This window comes from Oncorhynchus masou, chromosome 32 (assembly GCF_036934945.1).
Source record: "Oncorhynchus masou masou isolate Uvic2021 chromosome 32, UVic_Omas_1.1, whole genome shotgun sequence".
Classification (NCBI taxonomy): domain Eukaryota; kingdom Metazoa; phylum Chordata; class Actinopteri; order Salmoniformes; family Salmonidae; genus Oncorhynchus; species Oncorhynchus masou.
This window is the reverse complement of record NC_088243.1, coordinates 54,009,968-54,037,292: the sequence shown is the minus strand read 5'-3', so window position 1 is coordinate 54,037,292 and position 27,325 is coordinate 54,009,968. Positions and strand designations below refer to the sequence as shown.

At 44.0% G+C, this 27,325-nt stretch overlaps 1 protein-coding gene across 1 annotated transcript; it reads left to right on the top strand.

The window, feature by feature from the left end:
* The first annotated feature begins 269 nt into the window (after window positions 1-269).
* On the top strand, window positions 270-27,325 carry LOC135526203 (receptor expression-enhancing protein 2-like). Its single transcript, XM_064954366.1, has 8 exons — window positions 270-747; window positions 10,157-10,229; window positions 15,871-15,947; window positions 16,246-16,366; window positions 16,590-16,703; window positions 16,928-17,114; window positions 25,772-25,944; window positions 26,953-27,325. The coding sequence occupies exons 1-8, from the start codon at window positions 716-718 to the stop codon at window positions 27,040-27,042; spliced, it is 867 nt and encodes a 288-aa protein (XP_064810438.1). The 5' UTR covers window positions 270-715; the 3' UTR covers window positions 27,043-27,325.

Sequence of the window (27,325 nt, the reverse complement as noted above, 5' to 3'; positions counted from 1 at the left end):
CCCCAAACAGCTGTTGTATTACATAATGCCATAGAACTATCTTGTGCAAAGATTATTGCACACAATACCCTGCCATATTTTTTACGAGGAAATGAATGAAGACAGACTTGTGGCAGTTGCCTCGTGCCTACAGCAGGCCAACCCTGTTCCTGGAAAGCTACCCACCCCTGTAGGTTTTTGCTCCAACCCCAGTCATAACTAATCTAAATCAGTTTATCAATCAGCTAATTATTAGAATCAGATGTGCTAGATTAGGATGGAGTGAAAACATACAGGACCATAGCTCTCCAGGAACAGGGTTTGAGAGCCCTGGCCTAGAGATGGTCTGGGACATCAGTGCATCTGACGTTTCACTGTAGAGCTTGTTGGTATTGTCTATCTAGCTAGGCCTACATAATTCAGCTAATGGGGTCAGTGGCAGCCTTCATAGGACCTATTTCATTGTGGCAGTAACCAGTTGTTTTTGCCTTCTCTACGGACAAGACAAAACAGTGTGGACCTGCCCCTTTAAGAGAAGAGGATTTCCAGCGATTTGAATGCTGCAGATTCAGAATCCACAGTAACCTACCTGCCAGTAAAATAGAGCATTCAAGAGCAGAAGCAGCAGGCAACTAACTGCACTTGCATCACAACCACACGGTCGTGGACGGAGGAATGGGGGGGTGTACAGCTAGTTAGATTTCCCGATAAGAAGGAAAAGCTCACTCCAATTAAGATGGTGTCGTGGATTATCTCCAGGATGGTCGTGTGAGTATGCATTCTGCAGCGTCTGTTTTATCGCGTTCTATAGCTACATACGCTAGTTCGCGCTGTCATCTGTCCGCTGCCATGGCTTGTGCCCAGAGCACACGCGAACAGTTATCTTGATAGCCAGATTGCTAGCGAGAAAGCAAATTTCTAGCAATTAAATTGTCGTTGGTTTAAATGTAGCCCATGGTGTCTAATGTGCATTTTGACCACTGGTGTTTAATAAAGCCAGCAACACCATTAGCCAGTGCAAAATTGGCAAGGTAACGTTAGCTAGCTAATGTGGTTAGTTGAAATGACAACGCTGCTAGCCAACTGAAGTGAAGGTGGAATACATTAAATGGCTAACAAGCTTGCTAATGCCATCTACTGAAGCTAATTTACGAATTCATATATTGGTTGTGTAACTAAATCAGTAATGCAAAAATGCTTTGGTCTTGGCTATCGCTAATCGTGCGCAATCTTGAATAATGCAGGTCCGGCTGCTTTGATCAACAAAACATGGCAGCAACTGTACTGCTAGCATGACGCTGACAGCCAAATCATTTAGCATCATTAATGATTTTGTCTGGCTGTCGTGTGTCATGCTAGCAGTGCAGTTGCGGTCATATGTGTTGATGATTATAGAAGCCAGGCCTGTACTATTCCAATGTTCCCTCAACCAAGATCAAGTCAATATTTTACATGAGCTTTGTCATTCATGAGTTGTCTTAAATGTGCAAAATGCAGAAATAACTCGTAATTTCCTGGTTACTAAAATTCAAATAGTTCGCCTAATTTTAAGTTTTTGACAAAACAAGCATTGTGTAGCGAATCCATGTAAACCGCTGTTAAATATCTTTTCAATAGCTATAAATATTGTATATTCAGCTTTTTGAAGCTGGTATACAAAACCGAAACTTAACAGGAAGCATTGTACATTATTTATTAGTTTAAATCTACCGCTTAGACTTGCTTTCGATGAGAACGACAAATCTAGAACTTATTTCTGTGATTTTGGTCCGTCGCTCAAAGAAGTTACACATTGAAGCTTTAACGCCTCATGTCCACCAGATGCTTCACTCTTTGTGTTCCGGCGGAAGTCATTCATTGTCAATGGAGCAGTCCACAACACTAGGTTGTGGTGCGTTGTGTGCTGCATGCGTTCAATATTTTCAACTCGTGCGGTGTTACAAACCGAAGTACACAGACTCAAACCAGCTCGCTTTTAGGTAGTTGAAAAGCGAAGCACATGCGTCAAGTGCCGAAGAATGTCGGCTCCACATCAGTAGGCTGGACACATGACATTTTTAACAATGCTTTATTTATAATAAAATGTAGCTCATTGCATCCGCGGTGGAGCTCAGTTGCATAATATTACTATATACCCCAGCTGCCTGCCGTAGTTTAAGTAATCACGAAAACAAAACAGGCCTTATTTTAAGGGTATGTTTCACCGTGCCATCTCCTATTAGTTCTACTCGCCATCCGAACTTTCTAATCCCATTTTGTTGTATAGTCACGATGGTAGTTTCGCTATAGTTGCCAATGGAGACCTGCTCGCGTTTAATTGTTTGCATTTTCTAGTTACTCAGAAGTCGTCCCGTTGTTTACAATAGGGACATATAGGTATGTATGTCTATTTTGCCAAATATCTCGCAATGTGTATATTTAGATGTAAAAAAATGGACCCCATTTTAATCATGAGAATCGCCTCTTTCTAATTGTGTAAGGCTCGGTAGTGTATCTCGTCATCAAACGCTAACCCCGAAATTCCTTTTGCCCTTGGAACGCTGAGCTCCCCCCATTGTTTTTCGATGGAGAAGCATGCTGGTATATTTCGCCAAATATCTCGCAATGTGTATCTCGTTGTCGTCAAACGCGAGACCAGAAATAGTCAGAAGTTGCCATTTTACCCCCTACTTCCTCGTTATGTAGACATAGGCACACTTGGCATCATTGAGGTGCGGATGTTTACTTTCTACACGAGGAGTTTTTCAGTTTCGTCCTAAGAACAGATTGTTGTGGTAAAATTAAAAGGGATATATTATTAAGCTTCACTCCAGTCAAAACTGTCTCTGCGAACGTTCGATTCCATTCATTTGCTATTGGCTCGCGCTAGTGTTCCAGTTTCGCTAACGTTCTAAAGCCGTTTTTCAGCCTTGGGTGAATTTTGACTCGTTCTATTGTCCAGCCTAACATCAGCCAAAACAAAAAGCACTTTCATCGTGTGTAATATGTTATGGAGCTGTCACTGTGACAGTGGTGCTGTTTCATAAGGGGTGAGACCAATTATGTTTTGGTGAGATGAAGAGGGAGGCGAACCATGAAAAGCAGCCCCAGACCGTTCATCCTCCTCCAACCAACTTTACAGTTGGCATTATGCATTGGGCCCGGTAGCATTCTCTTGGCATCCGCCAAACCTAGTCATACTGCCAGATGGTGAAGGATGATTCATCAATTCAGCTTTACGCCACTCCAGCCGACGTTTGGCATTGCGTATGGTGAGCTTTTGTGCGGCTGCTCGGCCATGGAAAGCCATTTCATGAAGCTCCCGACGAACAGTTATCGTGATGACGTTGCTTCCAGAGGCAGTTTAGAACTCGGTAGTGTGTGTTGCAACCGAAGACCGATTACTTTTAGGTGCTTCAGCACTCAGCGGAACCAGTCGGTGAGCTTGTGTGGCCTACCACTTCGTGGCTGAGACGTTGTTGCTCCTAGACGTTTCCACTTCCCAGTAACAGCACTTAGTTGACCAGGGCAACTGACTTGTTGGAAAGGTGGACTCCTATGACGGTGCCACGTTGAAAGTCACTGAGTTCTTCAGTAAGGCCATTCTACTACCACTGTTGGTCTATGGCCACTGCATAGCTGTCTACTCGATTCTATACACCTGGCAGCAATGGGTGTGGCTGAAATGGCCAAATCCACTAATTTGAAGGGGTTTTGAAAAGAATCCCCTTTGAATCGTCCTCTGGAATAACAGATATTCTGGGTTAATAATTATGTAACCAACAATCTGTAGTAATACTAGTCCCATGCAAATAGGGCTATTGATGTAGCCTACTGTCTGACTTTGCATTGTATTACATAACCAATAATAACATCTAAGGCAACTATTACCTTTAGTGTGTAGAGCGATTAATGCCATATGTCCACCAGCTGCACATTCATTTTACCATATGTTGTTTTTGCCAGATGTCTAGCCTGCATTTTCCGTACTTGATGCGCATGTGCTTTGTTTAACACTCTTTTGGGGTTTACTACATGATTCCATGTGTTACTTCATCGTTTTGATGTCTTCACTATTTTCTACAATGTAGAAAATAGTACAAATCAAGACACACTGAGTAGGTGTGACCGAACTTGTGACTGGTACTGCACATACGCAACATGGCCAAGAAATAAATTACTTCCTAGCGAAGGTGGTAGCATGTTGTCACTAGAGGGTCATATTGAATAATGGGGTGCTGTGGAAAACAAAAAGCCAGAAAAGAACTCCGAAGGGAACGAGTAGAAAGAGTGTTTTAGGTAAGAAAGAAGTTTAAACTCCATCGGAATTACTTTTCAATACAACATCTTTCTCTGAATTAAAACTCAAGATGGGATGCAGTATGGAGAAGACCATTTTCGCCCTGTTCGACTAAAGCTAATAATTAGAACGGATGAAAGTTATTCTTCTGTTGGCAGAGGTCATTCAAAAAGTAAATGCCCTGATGACACGTCTCCCGGGTGGGAGGCACCTCCCCCCCCACTCACTCTGGTTTGCAACTTTTTTGGCTTGATATATTTTTTTGGGAGAATTTATTTAACCATGATGTATCTAGCACAGTTAAGAGATTTTCATTAGGTTAAATGGTTAGAAAGGTAACTCTTTTTAAAGTTTGGGATAGGTGTGAACATTGTCTTGGACCCAGCTGTGGTGGTTGAGGCAGCACTAGTGGTCTCATCTGAAAACAAGCAGATATGTTAGCAAGCAATTTTTTGTTCAGGCATGTTATCCCATGAGAATCTATGCATCTTATGCAGTAATATAATCTTCCATTATAAAAAGACAACTAATTCCACGAAAAGGGTGGGCTTCTCTGAGCTTTCCCCATAGCAAACAACGTAATGGAGCAACATGGCAATGCTAGACCCTTTTACCGATCCGTAGCAAATCAAATTTATTTGTCACATACACATGGTTAGCAGATGTTAATGCGAGTGTAGCGAAATGCTTGTGCTTCTAGTTCCGACAATACAGTAATAACCGAGTAATCTAACCTAACAATTCCAAAACTACTACCTTGTACACACAAGTGTAAAGGGATAAAGAATATGTACATAAAGATATATGAATGAGTGATGGTACAGAACGGCATAGGCAAGATGCAGCAGATGGTATCGAGTACAGTATATACATATGAGATGAGTAATGTATGTAAACAAAGTGGCATAGTTTAAAGTGGTTAGTGATACATGTATTACATAAGGATGCAGTAGATGTAGAGTATATACGTATACATATGAGATTAATAATGTAGGGTATGTAAACATTATATTAAGTAGCATTGTTTAAAGTGGCTAGTGATATATTTTACATCAATTCCCATTACTAAAGTGGCTGGAGTTGAGTCAGTGTGTTGGCAGCAGCCACTCAATGTCAGTGGTGGCTGTTGAACAGTCTGATGGCCTTGAGATAGAAGCTGTTTTTCAGTCTCTCGGTCCCTGCTTTGATGCACCTGTACTGACCTCGCCTTCTGGATGTTAGCGGGGTGAACAGGCAGTGGCTCGGGTGCTTGTCCTTGATGATCTTTATGGCCTTCCTGTGACGTCGGGTTGTGGTGTAGGTGTCCTGGAGGGCAGGTAGTTTGCCCCCGATGATGCGTTGTGCAGACCTCACTACCCTCTGGAGAGCCTTACGGTTGTGGGCTGAGCAGTTGCCGTACCAGGCGGCGATACAGCCCAACAGGATGCTCGGTGACAAGGATGCTTGGTGACAAGCCGAATTTCTTCAGCCTCCTGAGTTTGAAGAGGTGCTGCTGCACCTTCTTCACGATGCTGTCTGTGTGGGTGGGCCAATTCAGTTTGTCTGTGATGTGTACGCCGAGGAACTTAACTTACTACCCTCTCCACTACTGAACCATTGATGTGGATAGGGGGGTGCTCCCTCTGCTGTTTCCTGAAGTCCACAATCATCTCCTTAGTTTTGTTGAGTGTGAGGTTATTTTCCTGACACCACACTCCGAGGGCCCTCACCTCCTCCCTGTAGGCTGTCTCGTCGTTGTTGGTAATCAAGCCTACCACTGTAGTGTCGTCCGCAAACTTGATGATTGAGTTGGAGGCGTGCGTGGCCACGCAGTCGTGGGTGAACAGGGAGTACAGGAGAGGGCTCAAAACGCACCCTTGTGGAGCCCCAGTGTTGAGGATCAGCGGGGTGGAGATGTTACCTACCCTCACCACCTGGGGGCGGCCGGTCAGGAAGTCCAGCACCCAGTTGCACAGGGTGGGGTCGAGACCCAGGGTCTCGAGCTTGATGACGAGTTTGGAGGGTACTATGGTGTTAAATGCTGAGCTGTAGTCGACGAACAGCATTCTCACATAGGTATTCCTCTTGTCCAGATGTGTTAGGGCAGTGTGCAGTATGGTTGATATTGCATCGTCTGTGGACCTATTTGGGCAGTAAGCAAATTGGGGTGGGTCTAGGTTGTCAGGTTGGGTGGAGGTGATATGGTCCTTGACTAGTCTCTCAAAGCACTTCATGATGACGGAAATGAGTGTTACGGTGCGGTAGTCGTTTAGTTCCGTTACCTTAGCTTTCTTGGGAACAGGAACAATCGTGGCCCTCTTGAAGCATGTGGGAACAGCAGAATGGGATAAGGATTGATTGAATATGTCCGTAAACACACCAGCCAGCTGGTCTGCGCATGCTCTGAGGGCGCGGCTGGGGATGCCGTCTGGGCCTGCAGCCTTGCGAGGGTTAACACGTTTAAATGTTTTACTCACGTCGGCTGCAGTGAAGGAGAGTCTGCATGTTTTGGTGGTGCGCCATGGCACTGTATTGACCTCAAAGCGGGCAAAAAAGTTATTTAGTCTGCCTGGGAGCAAGACATCCTGGTCCGTGACAGGGCTGGTTTTCTTTTTGTAATCTGTGACTGACTGTAGACCCTGCCACATACCTCTTGTGTCTGAGCCGTTGAATTGCGACTCTACTTTGTCTCTGTACTGACGCTTAGCTTGTTTGATTGCCTTGCTTCCGGTCACCTTGCCCTGGTTAAAAGCAGCACTTTGACAACACACTAAATCCCTTCGCCAGCTTGCAAATAGACTATCTCAGAAATGTAATGGATGTCCGCGCCGAAAGACGGCTCATTGTTTCAAGCGAAATCATTGCCCAAAGTCGATTTCTCCTACAACAAATCCATTCTGGGCATGTTATAACCCGATCGTCTAAACTAAATATATATCTATTGATGTGAAAATTGGCATATAGACAGTACGTCCCGAGACTTTATACATGTTGAACTGTCTTTGGTGTTGCCAGCAAATGGGAAGAAGCTACGTCACAGTTGTAACTGTGTAGGTAACTACTCTCAAGATTTAGTACAGATCAGGCCTGACACACAATGTTGAAATAGTAGCCTATTTTGACAACTATTCAGTGAATGCAACAAGTATTAGATACAAAAATATTTGTAGGACAAATTTGATGTTTCACACCATCACTTTAGTGTTTGCATTTAGCCTACAACATGTCATGGAACGCCTGGAAGCACGGCCCCATCCTGCAAAGTGGCACAGAACACAGAGCACCCAAAGGATGTTTCTACACATCTCCCACTCTTTGCCCTACTCTATGTCCACTCCGGATGCACACCACACACCTTTTGTGCCCTTCAAACTTCACCTGCTTTCAAATGAGTTACAACTCGAGCCACACGCCATGGTGCCACATTGTCTCCCCTCTTCCTGCCACTGTAGCCATAACACAAAGTGAATGCACAAGCATTTTCAATGCCTCCAGAGAAGAGATTTCTGGGAAGAAGCCTTTGCAGGGTCCCCCCACACAATGTACGCAATTGAGGGCTATGTTGAGCATCTCCCCCAAAACACATACTTCTGCCATTTTCTGCCTGTGCGTCCAACATTGTAATGGCTCCTCAGATGGTCAACCCCACCCATTTTCTTGTTGTAATCCATTACAAGCTCTGGAACAGATAAGTTCCTACCATTTTTTAAAAAGAGAAACAATTCCAAAACCCCTACCACTGTCACTTTAGCCCCGTGGTTTGTGGTTCAAGGGTGAATGGTGAGACTTAGGGCAGACACACGCCATGGAAACGTAGGCTCCCCTCGCAGGTGTCCTCTCTCCTTTCGCTCCGCATCTCTATCCCTCCAATCATCTCTAACTTCTATTCCTCCCTGCCTTTTTCTGCTGAGCCTTGACTCTCCATATCACTTTTTTCACTGACCGAGAGTAACAAAGAGAGGAGCAACAAAACAAATAGGATACAATTGTAGTCTGGAACATAGTCTCTCTTCCTTCCTCTATTTCTCAACCATACACAAACTCTCTTCCTAATAAGGTGTTTCCATAATGAGTTGTGATAGTTACACGCTTCTCATTTCTCACTCACTAACTACAGAGTTTGCCAATGTTAGCTGATTAGTTACGAAGCTGGAACAGTTTCCAAATTAATTGCATCGGTAGAAACAGGACAAACAAGCAACTTGTTAGCTGGCAATGTAAACAAATAGCCAACTACTCATATGCGCTCCACTGCGCAGGCATCTTCTACTCTAATACGACAACTAAGCGGTCAAATAATAGACAAACGAGGAAATGTATAGCCTATGAATATCTGCACCTAGCAAACATGACAAACCACAACCTAAGCCCAACAGATAAACACCAATTAATCCAGCCTTCGTTTCGGTGGCTAGTAAGCTGGTTTTCTGTATGGCTATCTAGTAAAAGTAATAGCTGAGGTTTGACGCTTCCTGAGCGCTGCCCAAATGTATCACTACACACAACTTTTATTGCCTGAAAGCCTAGCTAGCTAGCAATAGAAAGCAGCTTGGGCCGTTTTCATATAAATGACATCGGTAGAAACGAGACAAAACAACCGAGTTAGCTGGCGACTTTCCATGAGACAGCACGCAATCATAAAAATGTGATGACAGCCACACGAATACGACAACAGGTGGTTAGCAAGTTAATTTAGCGATATTGACACCGATATTTTTGATAGCTAAACAAGGTCGTTCGCGGCCGCAATAGTAATGTAAATAAAGGCTGTCGATGGCCACTGGTTTCTAATACATTTTTGCCAATGGGACTGGGCATCAGATTCAACAGTTCTTTATTGCAGAGTTGTGCCAATGAGGTGGTTGTTTTGACCCAACTGTAGTTTGTGACTACTATAATTTCCCATTGTAGCCAGTACAGTAGACCAGAGTACAGTAAAGTAGATATGTACATTATAGTGTTCTCTACTGTGCTGTCCAAACTTGTGACACATGGGTGTCCTCTGGCCCGCCCTGCCCAACGTCTCCTCTTACTGCAATGTAAAGCAAACAACACAGTGCAGCACTGGCCCAACATGTATGACTGGGCAAATTACTCAGACCTAGACAGATGCATGGACCCAGTGTACACGACATACACCGATGGAACAAGAAAATCCCATAGCAGGAAGAGTTCCACAAGACGGCCTAAGAGAGAGTTTGGAATACACAAAGTATCACTCTGACCGACGGGTGCTACACCTTATCACTGTTTAACCTACAGTGGTAGAAATGCACATACTGTACATACACTGGTAGCAGACAGCCTCTGATGGCTGTGTGTGTGGCAGACAGACTGTAAGGCGTGGTCCTCCTTGATCTCCCCTCGCTCAGCATTCAGTTCCTGTCACATCAGCAGTAATTGCCGGGCCGACAGGACAGAGTATTGTGTGTGTGACTGGATTTATTTTTCCTTTTGTGTGTGTTGCATGTAGGTTCACATACGGTGGGTGACCTGTCGTTAGCCCTTTTTGTGTTTTGTCCCTCTATCAGTTCAGTAGCAGAAACGCTCTCCATGGTTTTCCAATCTTCTGTTTCCTGGAGAGAGAATTTGTTCCAACAAACTGCCCTTTTTATGTCTAAATGTCACCATGTATTATTGCAATACAGCTGGTACCCTAAGTAGGCTAACAGTATTTTTTTTGAGTGCACATTTTTAGAGCCTGTTCAGAATATGGCCTACTTTCTTTGAACGCAACCTATTTCTGTTAACACTGAGATCATGGGTTTTAGACTCGAGTCATGTGTTTAAGCAACATTTGACTAGATAAATATTGAAACAGAGGGGGAATTTTTGTTCAGTGTTGGCATCTTGAGGTCATGTTGCCGGGGTTATGTTGTTTACTGTACCTTAACCTCTGACCCATGTCTCATCCTTCAGCCTGGCCTTCGGGACCCTCTACCCGGCCTACTCCTCATACAAGGCTGTCAAGACGAAGAATGTGAAGGAATATGTGAGTACTGTACCTATTTATTTGTATTATTATTCATGTATATTAGTGTAGGATAAACATTTAAGTCTCTTTTTGTAGCCAGCTCATATTCTTATTGGAAAAAGTGATGACTATTTTTTTTTTTAAATGGGGTGTGGGATTTTACTCTCTCCAATGGGATGCTGCAAGTTTCCATTGTCTCTGAGGATGCGGGAGCAGTTCAACTGTATCCGTTTAAAAGGGGAACCTCCCAGCTTACCTCATCCCTGTTAGCGAGCAGAGGGATGAGAAAGAAGGAAGAGGGGTCCTCTGCCAAGTGCTCTCCTTAGTCTCCTCCCTCTGGTTACTATAGAAACCCCACTCTCAATATCTGAGCGGGGGCACATGCAGACTGACAGAGGGAGTGGGAGGGAGATACAGAGGAGGATGCCATTTTTAGCCTTTAGCCTTGTTGTTTTTATATCCCCCCCCAAGTGACTCAACTTCTCAGGCTATTCACTGCATTCCCTAGCTGGGTTGAGTACTTTGAATTGTTTGTGTGCATTCGTGAAGTATTCAGACACCTTGACTTTTTCTACATTTTGTTTACTTTACAGCCTTATTCTAAAATGGATTCAATTGCCCCTCCCAAATCTACACACAATACCCCATAATGACAGAACTGGTTTTTAGAAATTTTGTGAATGTGATTTATTTATTTTATCCTTAAGTATTCAGAACCTTTACTCTGAAGTAGCTTTTGGCTGCGATTTTAAAGCCTCAAGTCTTCTTGGGTATGATGCTACAAGCTTAGCACATCTGCATTTGGGGAGTTTCTCCCATTCTTCTCTGCAGATCCTCTCAAGCTCTCAGGTTGGATGGGGAGCTTCGTTTCACAGCTATTTTCAGGTCTCTCCAGAGATGTTAGATCGGATTCAAGTCCGTGCTCTGGCTGTGCCGCTCAAGGACATTCAGAGACTTGTCCCAAAGGCACTCCTGCATTAGGGTCGTTGTGCTGTTGGAAGGTGAACCTCCCCATTTGAGGTCCTGAGTGCCCTGGAGCTGATTTTCATCAAGGATCTCTCTGTACTTTGCTCCGTTCCCTCAATTTCTCAATCCTCCCAGTCCCTGCCGTTTTAAAACGCCCCCACAGCATGATGCTGCCACCACCATGCTTCATCGTAGGGATGGTGCAGGCAGGGACAAACTGAGAACGAAATATGTACCTGGACGTTTTGTCTCAGACCGACCCAGCAAAACACCACAACCCACGCCACACTTAATGTAAACAAGATTACTGAACAATATAAATAAATGGGGATAAAGTATATTCTTTGTTCTTGAAGTGCTGTCTGTGGAAAGCCACTGGCACTGAATGTTAGCTGACTAAAGCTTTTAGGGTATATAAGAGCAATGTCGGCACACAAAGTGCCATTACTCAGCAGCCATCGGCGATTTCTATCTTTAACTGTATCCAGAATTTGATTATGGACCCCACTCTTGTATGCACTCTCTACCCCAGTAAAAGTCTCATCTTGTGCCATCTGTCCAGGCATGGTTTTCTTCTTTCGAGCCCTTTTCGTTGGCCGAGTGGTCTCTAACTCCAGCTCTGTTTCCTCATCCAGTTCCTGCAACTTCCTGTTAGCCCACTGAACAAATGTGCCTACAGCTGCCTTCACTTTTTCAAAATATATTGCCATTCCTTTCAGCTGCTCCTCTGACACAACAATACGATGCACGGACAGAATGTCCATTCGTTTTGAAGATATTTTGAGACTGGTGAGGTGACCTGGAATATCTTTATTTTTTTATTTTTGTTTCATACTTCAGCAACCCCCTCAATGTATCCTTGTGCCTTGACCCATGCAGTAGTGATGTTTTTCTGATCTTGTAGTATGGTTGACAGAGTGAGAAGGACATCAACATACAGACTCTCATCTGGATTTCCAAAAGCTCCTAAGACCTTCTTTAAGGCACAGTCTTTAGCCCACCAGCCTGTCTCTCCGATTGGAGCAAGACGTCTGTGTCTTGGGTTCTTGCTCTCCTTCTCCAAAATGTTCATCCTCTAGTAGGATTCACTGAAGAACACAGTTATGTTGTCACTGAGAGAGGAAAAAAGTGACCCCACTTGCCAAGACACACTCTGTGTCTGCCAAAACAAGGTTCAATGTCTGTACATAGCACCACCCATGCACTTGATTGGTGGGCAGAGAAGTCTTTATACTGGCCTTGCATACTGGAGGCTCCATTAGTGGAATTGCCAATGCGCTTGCTGATGTCAAGCTTCATGTTTTCCAGTACTTCACTCGGTACCTGGACAAAGTATTGTCCAGTGGATGCCTTGCATTTCACCACAGCCACAAGCATCTCATGACGTTCGTCACACATTTGACTATGACAGAGCATTGATCTTGTTGTAGTGTCAATCTGGACTGAAAACATACAAGCTTCCTGGATTTCACTTGTTATGGTGGCCTGCGCCGTATGGTGGTAGTCTTTGATAAGAGTGGTTAGAGAGCTTCTGCCCCCTCTTGACCCTGGTTCAGAGTAAAAAAATAAATCTATATATTTTTTGTTTTGCTTTTCCCTATGCAGGCAGTGAGATGCTCTTTCATACATTCATAAGTCTTTGCTCGGTAAAGCCCCGCCTTATCTCAGCTCACTGATCACCATAGCAACACACGCTCCAGCAGGTATATTTCACTGGTCATCCCCCAAAGCCAACACCTCCCTTTGGCCGCCTATCCTTCCAGTTCTCTGCTGCAATTGACTGGAACGAATTGCAAAAATCACTGAAGCTGGAGACTTATGTCTCCCTCTCTAACTTTACGCATCAACTGTCAGAGCAGCTTATCGATCACTGCCTGTACACAGCCCATCTGTAAATAGCACACCCAACTACCTCATCCCCATATTGTTTAAACTTTTTTTTTTATCCTCTGCACCCCAGTATATCAACTTGCGCATTATCATCTGCACATCTATCACTCCAGTGTTAATGCTAAATTGTAATTACTTTGCCACCACGGCCTATTTATTGCCTTACCTCCCTAATCTTACTACATTTGCACACACTGTACATAGCTTTTTCTATTGTGTTGTTGACTGTTTTTTTTATCCCATGTGTAACTCTTGTTTTTGTTGCACTGCTTTGCTTTATCTTGGCCAGGCCGCAGTTGCAAATGAGAACTTGTTCTCAACTGGCCGACCTGGTTAAATAAATAATACACAGGTCGTACTCAGCAGAATGAACATCTCTAAAAAGTTGCCATGTTCAATGCTGCTGTCATCTAGTGTATAAGCTGCTTCAGACTGCACGCCTCTGTAGCTCAGACCTCTCTTCCCTATGACTTTAACAACATCTATGATGCGTACAAATGAAGCTGACTAAAGCATGGTTCTCTTCACTGTATGTCAGCCACTTCCTGTTGGTACCATCTTTATAAAAGAGCACCTTCTGCACCACACTTTTCCCACTTTTGTTGGGGGTGGAATCTAAACATATCTAGGTCCATTGACTTCGGCCTCTTAATATAATCAAAAATTGGTGTGGCATTCTGGCTCAATCTACATCTGTCCACTGCAGATGCAGTATCCTCAACCTGGATGAATAATTTAGTATAATATAACATTTTATTTAATGTTAATATAATAGTATACTAAATACCGCTAGTATAATATTAATTCCAGTAGGACAATACAGCAATTTTAAGAAATACACAAACAACATTTATAATTTTTGTAGGTTTTGTTCCATCATTAAATCCTTGTGCAAGGAATGGTTTACATTGGTTGTTAGTACTTAGCATTAACAAAAGAGACTAACTTGTCAATCATAACAATGAGTTCAACATTTCGAAAGTTTGCTGTAGCACGTCAACCTTTTAATGTCCTGCCCATCCAGGCTGTGATTGGTCGGTTCACGAAAAGTGACATTGACAAGTGCTTGTTTCAACAAAAGGCCAGCTAGCCAAACCCAAACATTGATATCTTATCCCTTTTTCTCTTCTGTCTTACCACTTCAACTGCAAAACCTTGACTAACAGTTGAACTGGTATCGCTGAACTCCAATGGGTTGCTCTCTCTCCTGCCAGTGCCTTCAGGCTCACTAGGCTGAGATGATTGACTGCTTATTTTAAAACTTTTGGCTGCATCAGCTCCAAGGGACTTACACCACATTTTTTTTTTTCAGCACCACCTTTTTACGTGTCTTTTCTTTTTGTTCGTCCATCTTGCTCCACTATTTATCCAAATGTCACCACTTAACAGAGATGGGAAAGGGGAGGGGCCCAGGTAGAGTTAAAATGGACTGGACCAAATGTAATTGGCTGGGGGAGAGAGGCCAACAGATGTAATACCCGACAGCCCACTCGCCTGGGCCAGCCAGACACACAGCACTTGGTTATTTTTATTTAAGCGGGGGCTGGGGTTATTTACATTTTGCGTTGCATCGGCCCCAATTGTTAAGCTGCTCACCGGGAATACTCTCGGTGCTCCAGATGGCCAGTCCGTCATTTGTGTCTCTTGGCATCCAGGCCAAAGAGTTCGATCATGGTTTCGTCAGACCAGAGTCTTGTTTCTCATATTCTGAGAGTCCTTTAGGCAAACTCCAACCTGGCTGTCATGTGCAGTTTTACTGAAGAGTGGCTTCTGTCTGTTGCCTCTACCATAAAGGCCTGATTGGTAGAGTGCTGTAGAGATGGTTGTCCTTCTGGAAGGTTCTCCCATCTCCATAGAGGAACTCTGGAGCTCTGTCAGAGTGACCATCGGGTTCTTGATCACCTCCCTGACCAAGGCCCTTCTCCTCCGATTGCTCATTTTGGCCGGGCTGCCAGCTCTACGAAGAGTCTTGGTGGTTCCAAACTTCTCCCATTTAAGAATGATGGAGGCCACTGTGTTCTTGGGAACCTTCAATGCTGCAGAAATGTTTTGGTACCCTTCCCCAGATCTGTGCCTCGACACAATCCTGTCTCTGATCTCTATGGCCAATTACTTTGTCCTCATGGCTTGATTTCTGCTCTGACATGCACTGTCATCTGTGGGACCTTATATAGACAGGTGGTTGTGCCTTGTCCAATCAAGTCATGTCCAATCAATTTGAATTTACCACAAATGGACTCCAAGTAGAAATGTCTCAAGGAGGATAAATGGAAACAGGATGCGCCTGAGCTCAATTTTGAGTCTTATAGCAAAGGGTCTGAATACTTACGTATGATATTTAATACATTTGCAAACCATTTCTAAACTTGTTTTCACTTTGTCATTATGGAGTATTGTGTGTAGATTGAGGGGAAAAACATTAATTTAATCCGTATTTAGAATAATGCTGTAACGTATCAAAATGTGGGAAAGGGGTCTGAATATGTTCTGAAGGGCACTGTATTAACTTGTTTGCACTCTGTCAGTGTGTCTTTTAGGATTCATCCATACCATCTTGCTATTTATATTGCAATAATTGATGGTACACTCTCTACCCACTGACTGGATTTATTTCCATGCCCATCCTTTGGCAGTGATAGACCATGCATACTGATTCAGTTTATAAGGGCTGTAACGTGCATGTGTGTGTGTGCGGGAGACAGTGAATGCGCTACGTGTGTCTTGTCACATTCTTACGGCAGCTTACTGTAGGCTATGCTTTCATGTGCTATATTTGTGACGCTCTCTCCGTTTGTGTGTCCAGGTGAAATGGATGATGTACTGGATAGTGTTTGCGTTATTCACCACAGTGGAGACCCTCACTGACTTGTTCATGTCCTGGTGAGTCCTGGTGGGTCATCTCTGACCACTGCCCTACAGCCACTATACAACACTAGTCCCTAGGATCAAAATACTTTGACAATACGTATTCATGGTTGAAAAGATGTGCTCACTCGGATTGCTATATTTAAATCAACTTCGGGTTTGTTTACATTTGTCATGGTGTAGGTAGGCTATTGCCTTCTGAAAAGTACCAAGATATCAGAGCAAATGCTTGGTACACCCTTTGTTCTCTGAACGAGGCCGAGCTCATTCTCCTTTCCAGCCTGTTAAGTATCTGGTGTGGTGGTCCATGCAGGTTTCCTTTCTACTTTGAGTTGAAGATAGCCTTTGTGATCTGGCTCCTGTCTCCGTACACTAAGGGCTCCAGCGTGCTCTACCGCAAGTTCGTCCACCCCACCTTGTCTAACAAGGAGAAGGTAATGTGTAACTCTTAACCATGAACTCTAACCCTGTCCGACAAGGAGAGGGTTAGAGGTCACAATAAGATCCAGCTCTGTCTGCCTGTCAATTCTCTACTGGTTAGATGCGCTGACTCATCTTTCTTTGTCTCCTCTTTGTTTTGTGTAACTGTCACCTGCTTTTGCTTTCCATTTCTGTTTCTTTTTATTATTTTTTTCCCTCATCTCTTCTGTCCTGTAGGAAATAGACGAGTACATCACCCAGGCCAAAGACCGTAGTTATGAGACTATGATGAGGTTTGGAAAGAGGGGGCTGAACTTGGCTGCTACAGCCGCCGTCACCGCAGCTAGCAAGGTAAGCAAGGCGCCGGGCCCCGACCCTGGGGGGGGGCGTGTCTGTGTGCACATGGTGTTTCCGTGTGCGAGAGAGGACGAAACTTACAATGTGCATATGCCATCCTGTGTGTTTGTCAACCCAAGGCGTTTTGAGGTGTGTGCTCTTACTGTATACTCCATGTGCCTTAGCACTGGAATGCTCTAGGGCGTCTGCAGTGTTTGAGCTATGTGTGTGCTGTGCAGGGCCAGGGTGTGCTGTCGGAGAAGCTGCGTAGTTTCAGCATGCAGGACCTGACTCTGATCAACGATGGGGAGGAGCTGGGCCTGCGTTCCTCTGACCCGCGCATGAGAAGAGACCCCATGGACGACACAGTTACTGGAAGTAGCACGCTATCTAACACACTGCCCCGCGCCAAAGCCACACGCCAGAGTGGGTAACACACACACTCTCACACATGCTGGCTTGCGCCGTCAAATGAAATGTATTTTTATAGCCCTTCGTACATCAGCTGATATCTCAAAGTGCTGTACAGAAACCCAGCCTAAAACCCCAAACAGCAAGCAATGCAGGTGTAGAAGCACGGTGGCTAGGAAAAACTCTCTAGAAAAGCCAAAGCCTAGGAAGAAAACTAGAGGAACCAGGCTGTGGGGTGGCCAGTCCTCTTCCTCCTTCCATATGGCAGAGTATATAATGCATGCGTACAGATCACTGTGAATATTGGGGTATTTGGTACTGATCACCCCTGTCAGATCGGTGGTCAAAAAGGTTGTTGAGAAAGGACAGCCATTTTAGTCATAGTATTACAGTACGTTGACTTGTTTGTCTGTACTCTGTGCCTGTTGTCGAACAGCTCTTATCGGTACAGGGAGGGAGGTGGTGAAGTCATGTGATTTAAAAAAAATCACACACACAAAAAAACCTGCAGGATGCCAGGGAGGAAACACTCCAGAAGGGGAGGAGATGGGGAGAGATAGCATGTGATGTCAGTGGGGCGTCTTTGTGTCTGACTGCACAGCTCTGTCTCTGTGGGGCTTGCAGTTTGTGAATACAGGGGGAAACACTGAGGGAGAAAAGGAGAGTGAGGATGGAGAAAGGGAATAAATCTAGTTCATGGGCAGTATACATGAAAGCCAGGAAAGAAGAGAACTAGTGTAGCGACGAGACGGACCATGTAAAGAGACAGAACTGGAAACGGTAACATCGAAAAAATCTATAATCAAATTTTATTGGTCACATACACATTTAGCAGATGTTATTGTGGGTGTGGCGCAATGCTTGTTGTGTTCCAAGCTCCAACAGTGCAGTAATGTCTAACAATACACACATCTAAAAGTAAAATAATGGAAATATTAGGACGAGCAATATCGAAGTGACATTGAATAGAATACAGTGGGAAGAAAAAGTGTGAACCTTTTTAGAATTGCCTGGATTTCTGAATAAATTGGTCATAAAATGTTATCTGATCTTCATCCAAGTCACAATAGACACACACCGTCTGCTTAAACTAATAAAACACAATTATAATTTTCCATGTCTTTATTGAGCACACTGTGTAAACTTTCACACTGGAGGGTGGTGAAAGTATGTGAACCCTTGGCTTTAATAACAGGTTGACGCTCCTTTGGCAGCAATAACCTTAACCAAACCAGTTTTCTGTAGTTACGGATCAGACCTGCACAACTGTCAGGAGGAATTTTGGACCATTCCTCTTCACAAAACTGTTGAAGTCCACAATATTCTTAGGATGTCTGGTGTGAACCGCTCTCTTGAGGTCATTCCACAGCAGCTCAATTGGGTTGAGGTCTGGACTAACTGGGCCACACCAGAAGGCGTATTTTCTTCTGTCTTTGGGGTCGTTGTCCTGTTGCATCACCATACTTCTGTTGAGCTCCGATTGCCGGACAGATAGCCTTACATTCTCCTGCAAAATATCTTGATAAACTTGGGAATTGATTTTTCCGTCGATGGCAAGCTGTCCAGGCGCTGAGGCAGCAAAGCAGCCGCAAACCATGATGCTCTCTCCACTAAAGTTTACAGTTGGGATGAGGTTGGGATGAGTTTTTGCTGTTGGTGTGCTGTGCCTTTTTGTTCTCCACACAGTGTTTTGTGTTCCTTACAAACAACTAGGCTTGCAAAGGGTCAGGAAATATCCTGAATTTTCCATTTGGAAGTTAAGCCTGGGAATTTTGCTTAAATTCATCAAAAAAGTTTGCTTATAACAGTGGCATTTTTTTGTGGGATACACAAGGCAATTCTAGGTCTTGTGGCATATTTTGGTTAAACTATCCCCAATTCAATAGAATTGCAACCCTCTGCATGCACAGTGCAATCTTCCATCACATGTACAGCTGATTCTCAAGATCTTACACACTAATAAGATGCTATTGAGCCCACACTACTACACTGTCTGAGCCAAGGAATACATGCTTTCTGGTAAGTTTTGATTACAATACTGGGGGTGGGGTGTAAATATTTTGAGACAATGATTTATTTTTTAAAACTAGTAAATAGTAGCCTACAGCTACCATGTGGGTTTTAGCTCGCTTTAGCCTGCTAACTGAGGAGTGTTAATTCACCTGTTTCCATATATTTAATTTAAAAACATGTATCTTACAAAAGAGTTGTTTAATCTGTACATGAAATTGTATTTACTCATTAGTGAAAAAATCTTTACAGGAAAATGCCACGGACACTATCTGATTTGTGGAGAAATTTCACTGCAGCTCATGTAGAAGGAAAAGCTATGTACTTTTGCAAATACTGTGCCAAATCCTATGTGAAGAATGCAACAAAGATGCAGAATCATCTGGCCAAGTGCATAAAGTTCCCTCTGTGCTTACAACAAGCAACCTCTGACAAAAGTCCTACTTCTATTCGAGGTGAAAATAATGACTCCGACACCTCATCGATTGCAACAGCTCATGGTCCTCCTGGAATCAGTTTTTTTTTAACTCAATGGAGGAACGTAGTCAGAGAAATGCTGATGAATGTCTTGCTCGAGCTGTGTATACAACTGGTTCATTCTACAACAGAGCCAAGTAATTGGTTAGGTATGTGAAGGGTCTTCAAGTTATAGCAGGAATCTACCTCACCAAGCAAAATAAGAAGAATAGGAGCACAACAACAAATCAAATCTAATTTTATTAGTCACATGCACCTAATACAACAGGTGTAGACCTTACAGGGAAATGCTTACTTACTTACCAACAATTCAGTAAAAAAAAGACAATGAGGGCATGACTGTCTTGGTGTGCTTGGACCATGTTAATTTGTTGGTGATGCAGACAAGGTGCAGTAAAAATATTTACGAGACTGCAAATATTCTGGGTAGCCATTTGATTAGATGTTCAGGAGTCAAGGCTGAGAATGGAGAAGCGTAATTAAAAAGATCACATTGAGGGAGAGGTTGTTGTCCTGGCACCACACGGCCAGGTCTCTGACCTCCTCCCTATAGGCTGTCTTGACGGTGATCAGACCTACCACTTGTGTCATCGGCAAACTTAATGATGGTGTTGGCGTCATGCCTGGCCGTGCAGTCATGAGTGAACAGAGAGTGCAGGAGGGGACTGAGCACACACCCCTGAGGTGCCCCAGTGTTGAGGATCAGCGTGGTGGATGTGTTACCTACCCTTAGCACCAGGGGGCGGCCCGTCAGGATCCATTTGATCCTTAGTGCCCTCAAAGCTCATCAATATGGTGTGGAAATGTCAAGGTGAGAGAGGGCAGTGTGTAGTGCAATAGAGATTGCATCATCTGTTGGGGCGGTATGCAAATTGGAGTGGGTCTAGGGTTTCTGGGATAATGGTGTTGATGTGAGCCATGACCAGCCTTTCAAAGCATTTCATGACTACAGACGTGAGTGCTACAGGTCGTTTGCCATTTAGGCAGTTTACCTTCGTGATCTTGGGCACAGGCACTATGGTGGTCTGCTTGAAACATGTTGGTATTACAGACTCTGATAGGGAGAGGTTGAAAATGTCAGTGACGACGCTTGCCATTTGGTCAGCGCATGCTCACAGTACACATCCTGGTAACCCATCTGGCTATGTGGCCTTGTGAATGTTGACCTGTTTGAAGGTCTTACATCGGCTGCGGAGAGCGTGATCACACAGTTGTCTGGAACAGCTGGTGCTCTCATGCATGTTTGAGTGTTATTTGCCTCGAAGTGAGCATAGAAGTAGTTTAGCTCATCTGATGTCGTGTCACTGGGCAGCTCTCGGCTGTGCTTCCCTTTAAAGGCTATAATGGTTTGCAAGCCCTGCCACATCTGACGAGTGTCAGAGCTGGTGTTGTATGATTCGATCTTAGTCCTGTATTGACGCGTTGCCTGTTTGATGGTTCGTCGGAGGGCATAGCGGGATTTCTTATAAGCTTCCAGGTTCGAGTCCTGCCCCTTGAAAGCGGCAGCTCTAGCCTTTAGCTCAGTGTTGATGTTGCCTGTCATCCATGGCTTCTGGTTGGGGTATGTACGTACGGTCACTGTGGGGACGACGTCATCGATGCACTTTTTGATGAAGCCAGTGACTGACATGGTGTACTCCTCAATGCCATCGGAGGAATTTTGGAACATATTCCAGTCTGTGCTAGCAAAACAGTCCTGAAGCTTAGCGTCTGCTTCATCTGACCACTTTTTTTTTATTGATCTAGTCACTGGTGCTTCCTGCTTTAACTTTTGCCAAATGGAGGGCGAAGTAGAGCTTTGTATGCATCTGTGTGTGGAGTATAGGTGGTCCCAAGTGTTTGTTTTTTTCTCTTCTGATTGCACATTTTAACATGCTGATAGAAATTTGGTAAAACTCATTTAATTTTCCCTGCATTAAAGTCCCCTGCTCCTAGGAGCGCCACCGCCTCTGGGTGAGTGTTTTCTTGTTTGCTTATGGTGGAATACAGCTCATTCAATGCTGTCTTAGTGCCAGCCTGACTGTGGTGGTATCTAAACAGCTACGAAAAATACAGATGCAAACTTTCTTGGTAGATATTGTGGTCTACAGCTTATCATGAGATGCTCTACCTCAGGCGAGCAATATCTCAAGACTCCCTCAGATATTGTGCACCAGCTGTTATTTACAAAAATACATAGTCCGCCGCCCCTTGTCTTACCAGATGCCGCTGTTCTAGCATGTAACCAGCCAGCTGTATGTTGCGTGTCATCGTTCAGCCACGACTAAAAGGCATAAGATAGTTTTTAGTGTCCTGTTGGTAGTTTAATCTTCCGGGTAGCTCGTCGATTTTATTCTCCAAATATTGCACATTTGCTTGCAGAATGGAGGGAAGTGGGAGTTTATTCGGTCGCCTACGAATTCTCAGAAGGCAGCCTGCCTTTTGACCCCTTTTTCTACACGCAAATCGTGGGAATCTGGGCCTGTTCCTGAGAAAGCAGTTTATCCTTCACGTCGGGCTCGTCAGGGTCGTGAAAGGGGGAAAAAAAGGATTCTGCTAGCCCGTGGTGAGTAATTGCAGACCTGATGTCTAGAAGTTCGGTAGAGGCAACATTATGTAAAAAATAAGTTAAAACATTTTTTTTAAAGTTATAAACAAACAAAAAAACACTAGGTTGGACACGTAAAATGTCTGCCTTCCTCTCAACACCACCTATGGGGTAGTCATGTTTGACAGTCTCCTGGAGGGGAAGGAGTTGCTCCAAGAAATGGCCATATCATGGACAGCCCCATCAAGAGGATCCTTCTGGATGATGTATTTAGGGAGAGGGTGGGAAGCAGCCTGAAACTCATGCTACTTACCTATAGCAGTAGCCATTACACGTATTGAGGGAGAGAATGCCATCCTGTCTGATATTCAGAGACAGATTGCAGATGTAAGAGAATAAATCCGTACTGCCCTGCCCACTTCACTGTTGCTCCAAGCAGAGGAAACTGCAGTTCTGAAATACATCAAAAAGCATGAAGACTTCTGCCTAATGCCCATACACCTCAGCGTACATGTTGGACCCTAAGTATACTGGCACGAGTATCCTGTCTGGTGTAGAGATCAACAAGGCCTATGATGTCATCACTACTGTCTTGCGCCACCTTGGCCTGGATGAGGGCAAGGTTCTTGGCAGTCTTGTGAAGTACACTTCAAAGCAAGGGCTTTGGGATGGAGATGCAATATATCTCATCATCCACCTGGTGAAAGGGACTTTGTGGATCTGAGGCTCGTTCCCCTGTTGCGTCCATCACCCTCCAAATCCCACCAACATCAGCCACCTTGTTTGGGAACACACACCAAACCACGCAACAGGCTGACCAATACAAGGGTTGAAAAATTGATGGCCATCTGGGCAAATTTGAGGCTTTTTGAGCCTGACAACAAGGTTGGAAAGGGACATTGAAGATGAAGCATCAGTCGGATGTTCAAGAGGTGGACAATGAGGAGGTCCAGGGAGAAGACATGAATACCTGAGCTTTAATTTCTAGATCATTTTATGTTAAATGTTTTTGGGAGATCATTCAATATTTATTTTGTTCAGTGAAATCATCCCATGTGAAGTGTCGACTCATTTAATTAAACTAAATTTGTAACTAAACTTTTTTCTATTGGAAGGATTTAATCATTTGCAATTGTCTACTTATAAGGTAAGGTTCTTTTCTGTCTCCATATGATAAATATATCCAATGCAAAAAACATATATTTTAAATGGTGTTAATGTGAATTCCCACGGAAGGTTTACACCTGAATATTCCCCAAAAATGTGCAACCTTACGAACAGGTCTTTAGTTTAATTTGTCCATAGAATATTTTGCCAGTAGCGCTGTGGAACAACCAGGTGCACTTTTGCAAATTTCAGATGTGCAGCAATGTTGTTTTTTTGGACAGTGGCTTCTTCCGTGGTGTACGTTTTGTAGACTTGTCAACAGGGAGGTTAGCATCTTCCAGAGATTTCTGTCAAATCTGACACTTGGATTCTTCTTAATCCCATTGAGCATTCTGTGCTGTGCTTAGTCATCTTTGTAGGACGGCCTCTCCCAGGGAGAGTAGCAACAGTACTTACATTTCTGTTTTATAGACAATTTGTCTTACCGTGGACTGACTTTTAGAGATACTTTTGTCACCCTTTGCAGCTTTATGCAAGGCAACAATTCATATTCTGAGAAGTCTTTTGTTTGAGGCATGGTTCATATCATTCAATGCTTCTTGTGAATAGCAAACTCAAATTTTGAGGTTTTTTAATGGGGCAGGTCAGCTCTAAACAAATCTCCAATCTCGTCTCAGTGATTAGACTCCAGGTTAGTTAACTCCTGACTCCAATTAGCTTTTGGAGAAGTCATTAGCCTAGGGGTTCACATACTTTTTCCAATCTACACTGTGGTTTAAATTATGTATTCAAAATATACAATAAAAATACTGTTTATTAGTTTAAGCACCCTGTCTATTGTTGTGACTTAGATGAAGATCAAATTTATGTAGAAATCCAGGTAATTCCTAAGGGTTCACATACTTTTACTTGCGACTATACATATGAAATGAGTAAAGCAGTATGTACACATTAATGAAGTGGCTAGTGTACCATTTATTAAAGTGACCAGTGAATTTATGTCTAAGTTGCAGGATTGAGTAACCGGGTGGTAGCTGGCTCGTGATGGCTATTTAACAGTCTGATGGCCTTGAGATATAAGCTGTTTTTCAGTCTCTTGGGCCCAGCTTTAATGCACCTGTACTGACCTTGCCTTCTGGATGGAGGCAGGGTGAACAGGCCGTGGCCCGGGTGGTTGATGTCCTTGAGGATCTTTGTGGCCTTCCTATGACATCGGGTGCTGTAGGTGTCCTGGAGGGCAGGTAGTTTGCCCCCGGTGATGCGTTGTGCAGATCTCACCACCCTCTGGAGAACCCTGCGGTTGCAGGCGGTGCAGTTGCCGTACCAGGATGCGCTCAATTGTGTATCTGTAAAAGTTTGAGGGTCTTAGGGCCAAGCTGAATTTCTTCAGCCTACTGAGGTGGCGCCGCCTTCCACACACATGTCTGTGTGGGTGGACCATTTTCAAATTGTCAGTGATTTGTACGCTGTGGAACTTGAAGCTTTTCACCTTCTCCACTGTGGTCCCGTTGACATAGATAGGGGCGTGCTCTGCTGTTTCCTGATGTCCACGATCAGCTCCTTCGTTTTGGTGATGTTGAGGGAGAGGGTTATTATTCTGGCACCACCCCTCTAGGGTCCTCACCTCCTCCCTGTAGGCTCTTGTCATTGTTGGTAAACAGGCCTACTACTGTTGTCGTCTGCAAACTTGATTGAGTTGGAGGCGTGCATGGCCAAACATTCATGGGTGAACAGGGAGTACAGGAGGGGGCTGAGCATGCACTCTTGTGGGGCCCCTGTGTTGAGGGTCAGTGAAGTGGTGTTGTTGTTTCCTACCAGTCAGGAAGTCCAGGACCCAGTTGCACAGGGAGGGGTTCAGACCCAGGGTCCTGAGCTTAATGATGCACTTGGAGGGTACTATGGTGTTGAATGCTGAGCTGTAGTCAATGAACAGCATTCTTACATAGGTACTCTTCTTGTCCAGATGGGATAGGGCAGCATACAGTGCGATGGTCTGTGGATCTATTGGCGCGGTATGCAAATTGAAGTGGTTCTAGGGTGTCAGGTAAGGTAGAGGTGATATGATCCTTAACTAGCCTCTCAAAGCACTTCATGATGACAGAAGTGAGTGCTACGGTGCCATAGTCATTTAGTTCAGTAACCTTTGCTTTATTGGGTAGGATCAATGGTGGACATCTTGACGCAAGTGGGGACAGCAGACTGGGATAGGGAGAGTGAATATATCCGTAACCAATAATGGAGGGTTTAACGCGTGAGCTCCTGTTAGTGGCTATAGGCATGTACTCTCGTCTCATTCACCAACCACATGTCTGATAGAGCCTAGAAACCTGCCATGTATTCTCCATGAAGCAAACAGCATGAAACTGGGAGGTACCTAACTGAACTTGTTTTCATTGCAAAACTTTTGGTGTAAACTGTTTCCGTTGCACGCAGTAGCAAAATGTTTTGCAACTAATGAATACTCCCCTGGCACACTAGTGGGAATATGATGATGATGATGATGATGATTTTCACTCATGACAGTCCACAATCCCTCTGTCCAATCCCACAGCTCGTTCCTCCATGGTTCCTCATCTTGACGAATCATCGCAGCACAGCTCGGACCAATCAGACACCAGGAGCATCACCACGGAGCATTCTGACGAGGACGTCGTGGAGAAGGCCCCCGTGAAACGCACGGCCAGTGTCAGGGCAACCAAAAAACCTGCCGCTGCCAAGACAGAGGTAGGGGATCACACAGTGGATTGGGGTTTATGCATTATTTCTGACAGAGTGACTGCTTCTTCTGCACTGAGGTGAGTCAGAAAAGTGATGGTTTTAAGTGCACTGGCTGTGCGTGCCTGTATTGTGAGTGTAAATGTGGAAATCAAAAAGAAAAATTGCACATACCACTGTTTTAAGGAGTCACAGCGCAACCTTCAAGTGAAGGATGAAGCCAATTTAGTCTCGCCCCGCTCTTAACTCCTAATATGTTTAAGTGTGTGCAAATCACAGGGTCACCCACAGTATAACTGTATAATCCTCCAACAGAAATACTCTCATATATTATCATGTATGAATATCAGCTCTCGCCTTCTCCGGCAGCTGTGTAGAAGCTGCCCTAGACACAGTTCTACGATCAGCTGAGTCTTTAATCTTAGTGGAGGGAAATGCTAAACTTGCCTTAGATCAGTGTGTAAGGGGAAACCTCATCCTACTCTACTCTTAAATTTCAAAAAAATATATATCTTATTCACCTCCACGATTTACGATGGCGTTTAGCAGCGACTAATGTGGACATACTGGAGCATCAACGTTACACAAAATATAGTTTCAAAAACAACAGATTTCAGCACCTGAAGAATAGCCCGCAATTACACACGACATTGTTCTGTGTCATTTCGAGCTATTCTTTGGGTGCTGAAATAAATGTGATGTCGCTGTCCAACAATAATCCCAACCAAATTTACTGAGCATGAGCAAAGTTGGGAAAATGTTATGAAAATGATTCATAGCTGTAATTGCTTAACTCCAGGGGGGTGGAGACTTATTCAATTATGATATTTCAGTTGATTTGTAAAAAATGTATTTGGCAAATCTTTAACTTTCTTTCACTTTGAAAATGTGGAATTAGATGGCTCTTGTGCCCTTGTCCAAGTTCTCTGAATACCATTTTTTATTTTTTTTTAGCTCTCATTTCTTTATTCTAATTTTCTCTTCGGTTAACTCCTTGCCTCTCTTCCCACCTGTCAGACGACTACAACTACTAAGACGGTGAAAAAGATGCCAAAGAAGAAGACTGCCACTACAGCTATAGCCAGCAACAACGGCGAGTCACAATGATACCTGAATCTACTGTCCCGATCTACACCCTACTGTACGCTACTACACACACACACAGACACAGCCAAGGACCTCTGGACAGTCACTCTTGCCAGTTCAGCGCAACTCACAGGTTTCGTTCTACTATATATGCCCAGCTTCATTTCAACTCACAGGTTTCGTTCTACTATATGTATGGCCAGCTTCATGTCAACAGCACTTTTTTTATTTAACCTGCTGCTTACATTTGAGGTTGTATAGTCATTGACATCAGTGTATGTAAGTGCATGTTTTGTTTGAGGTG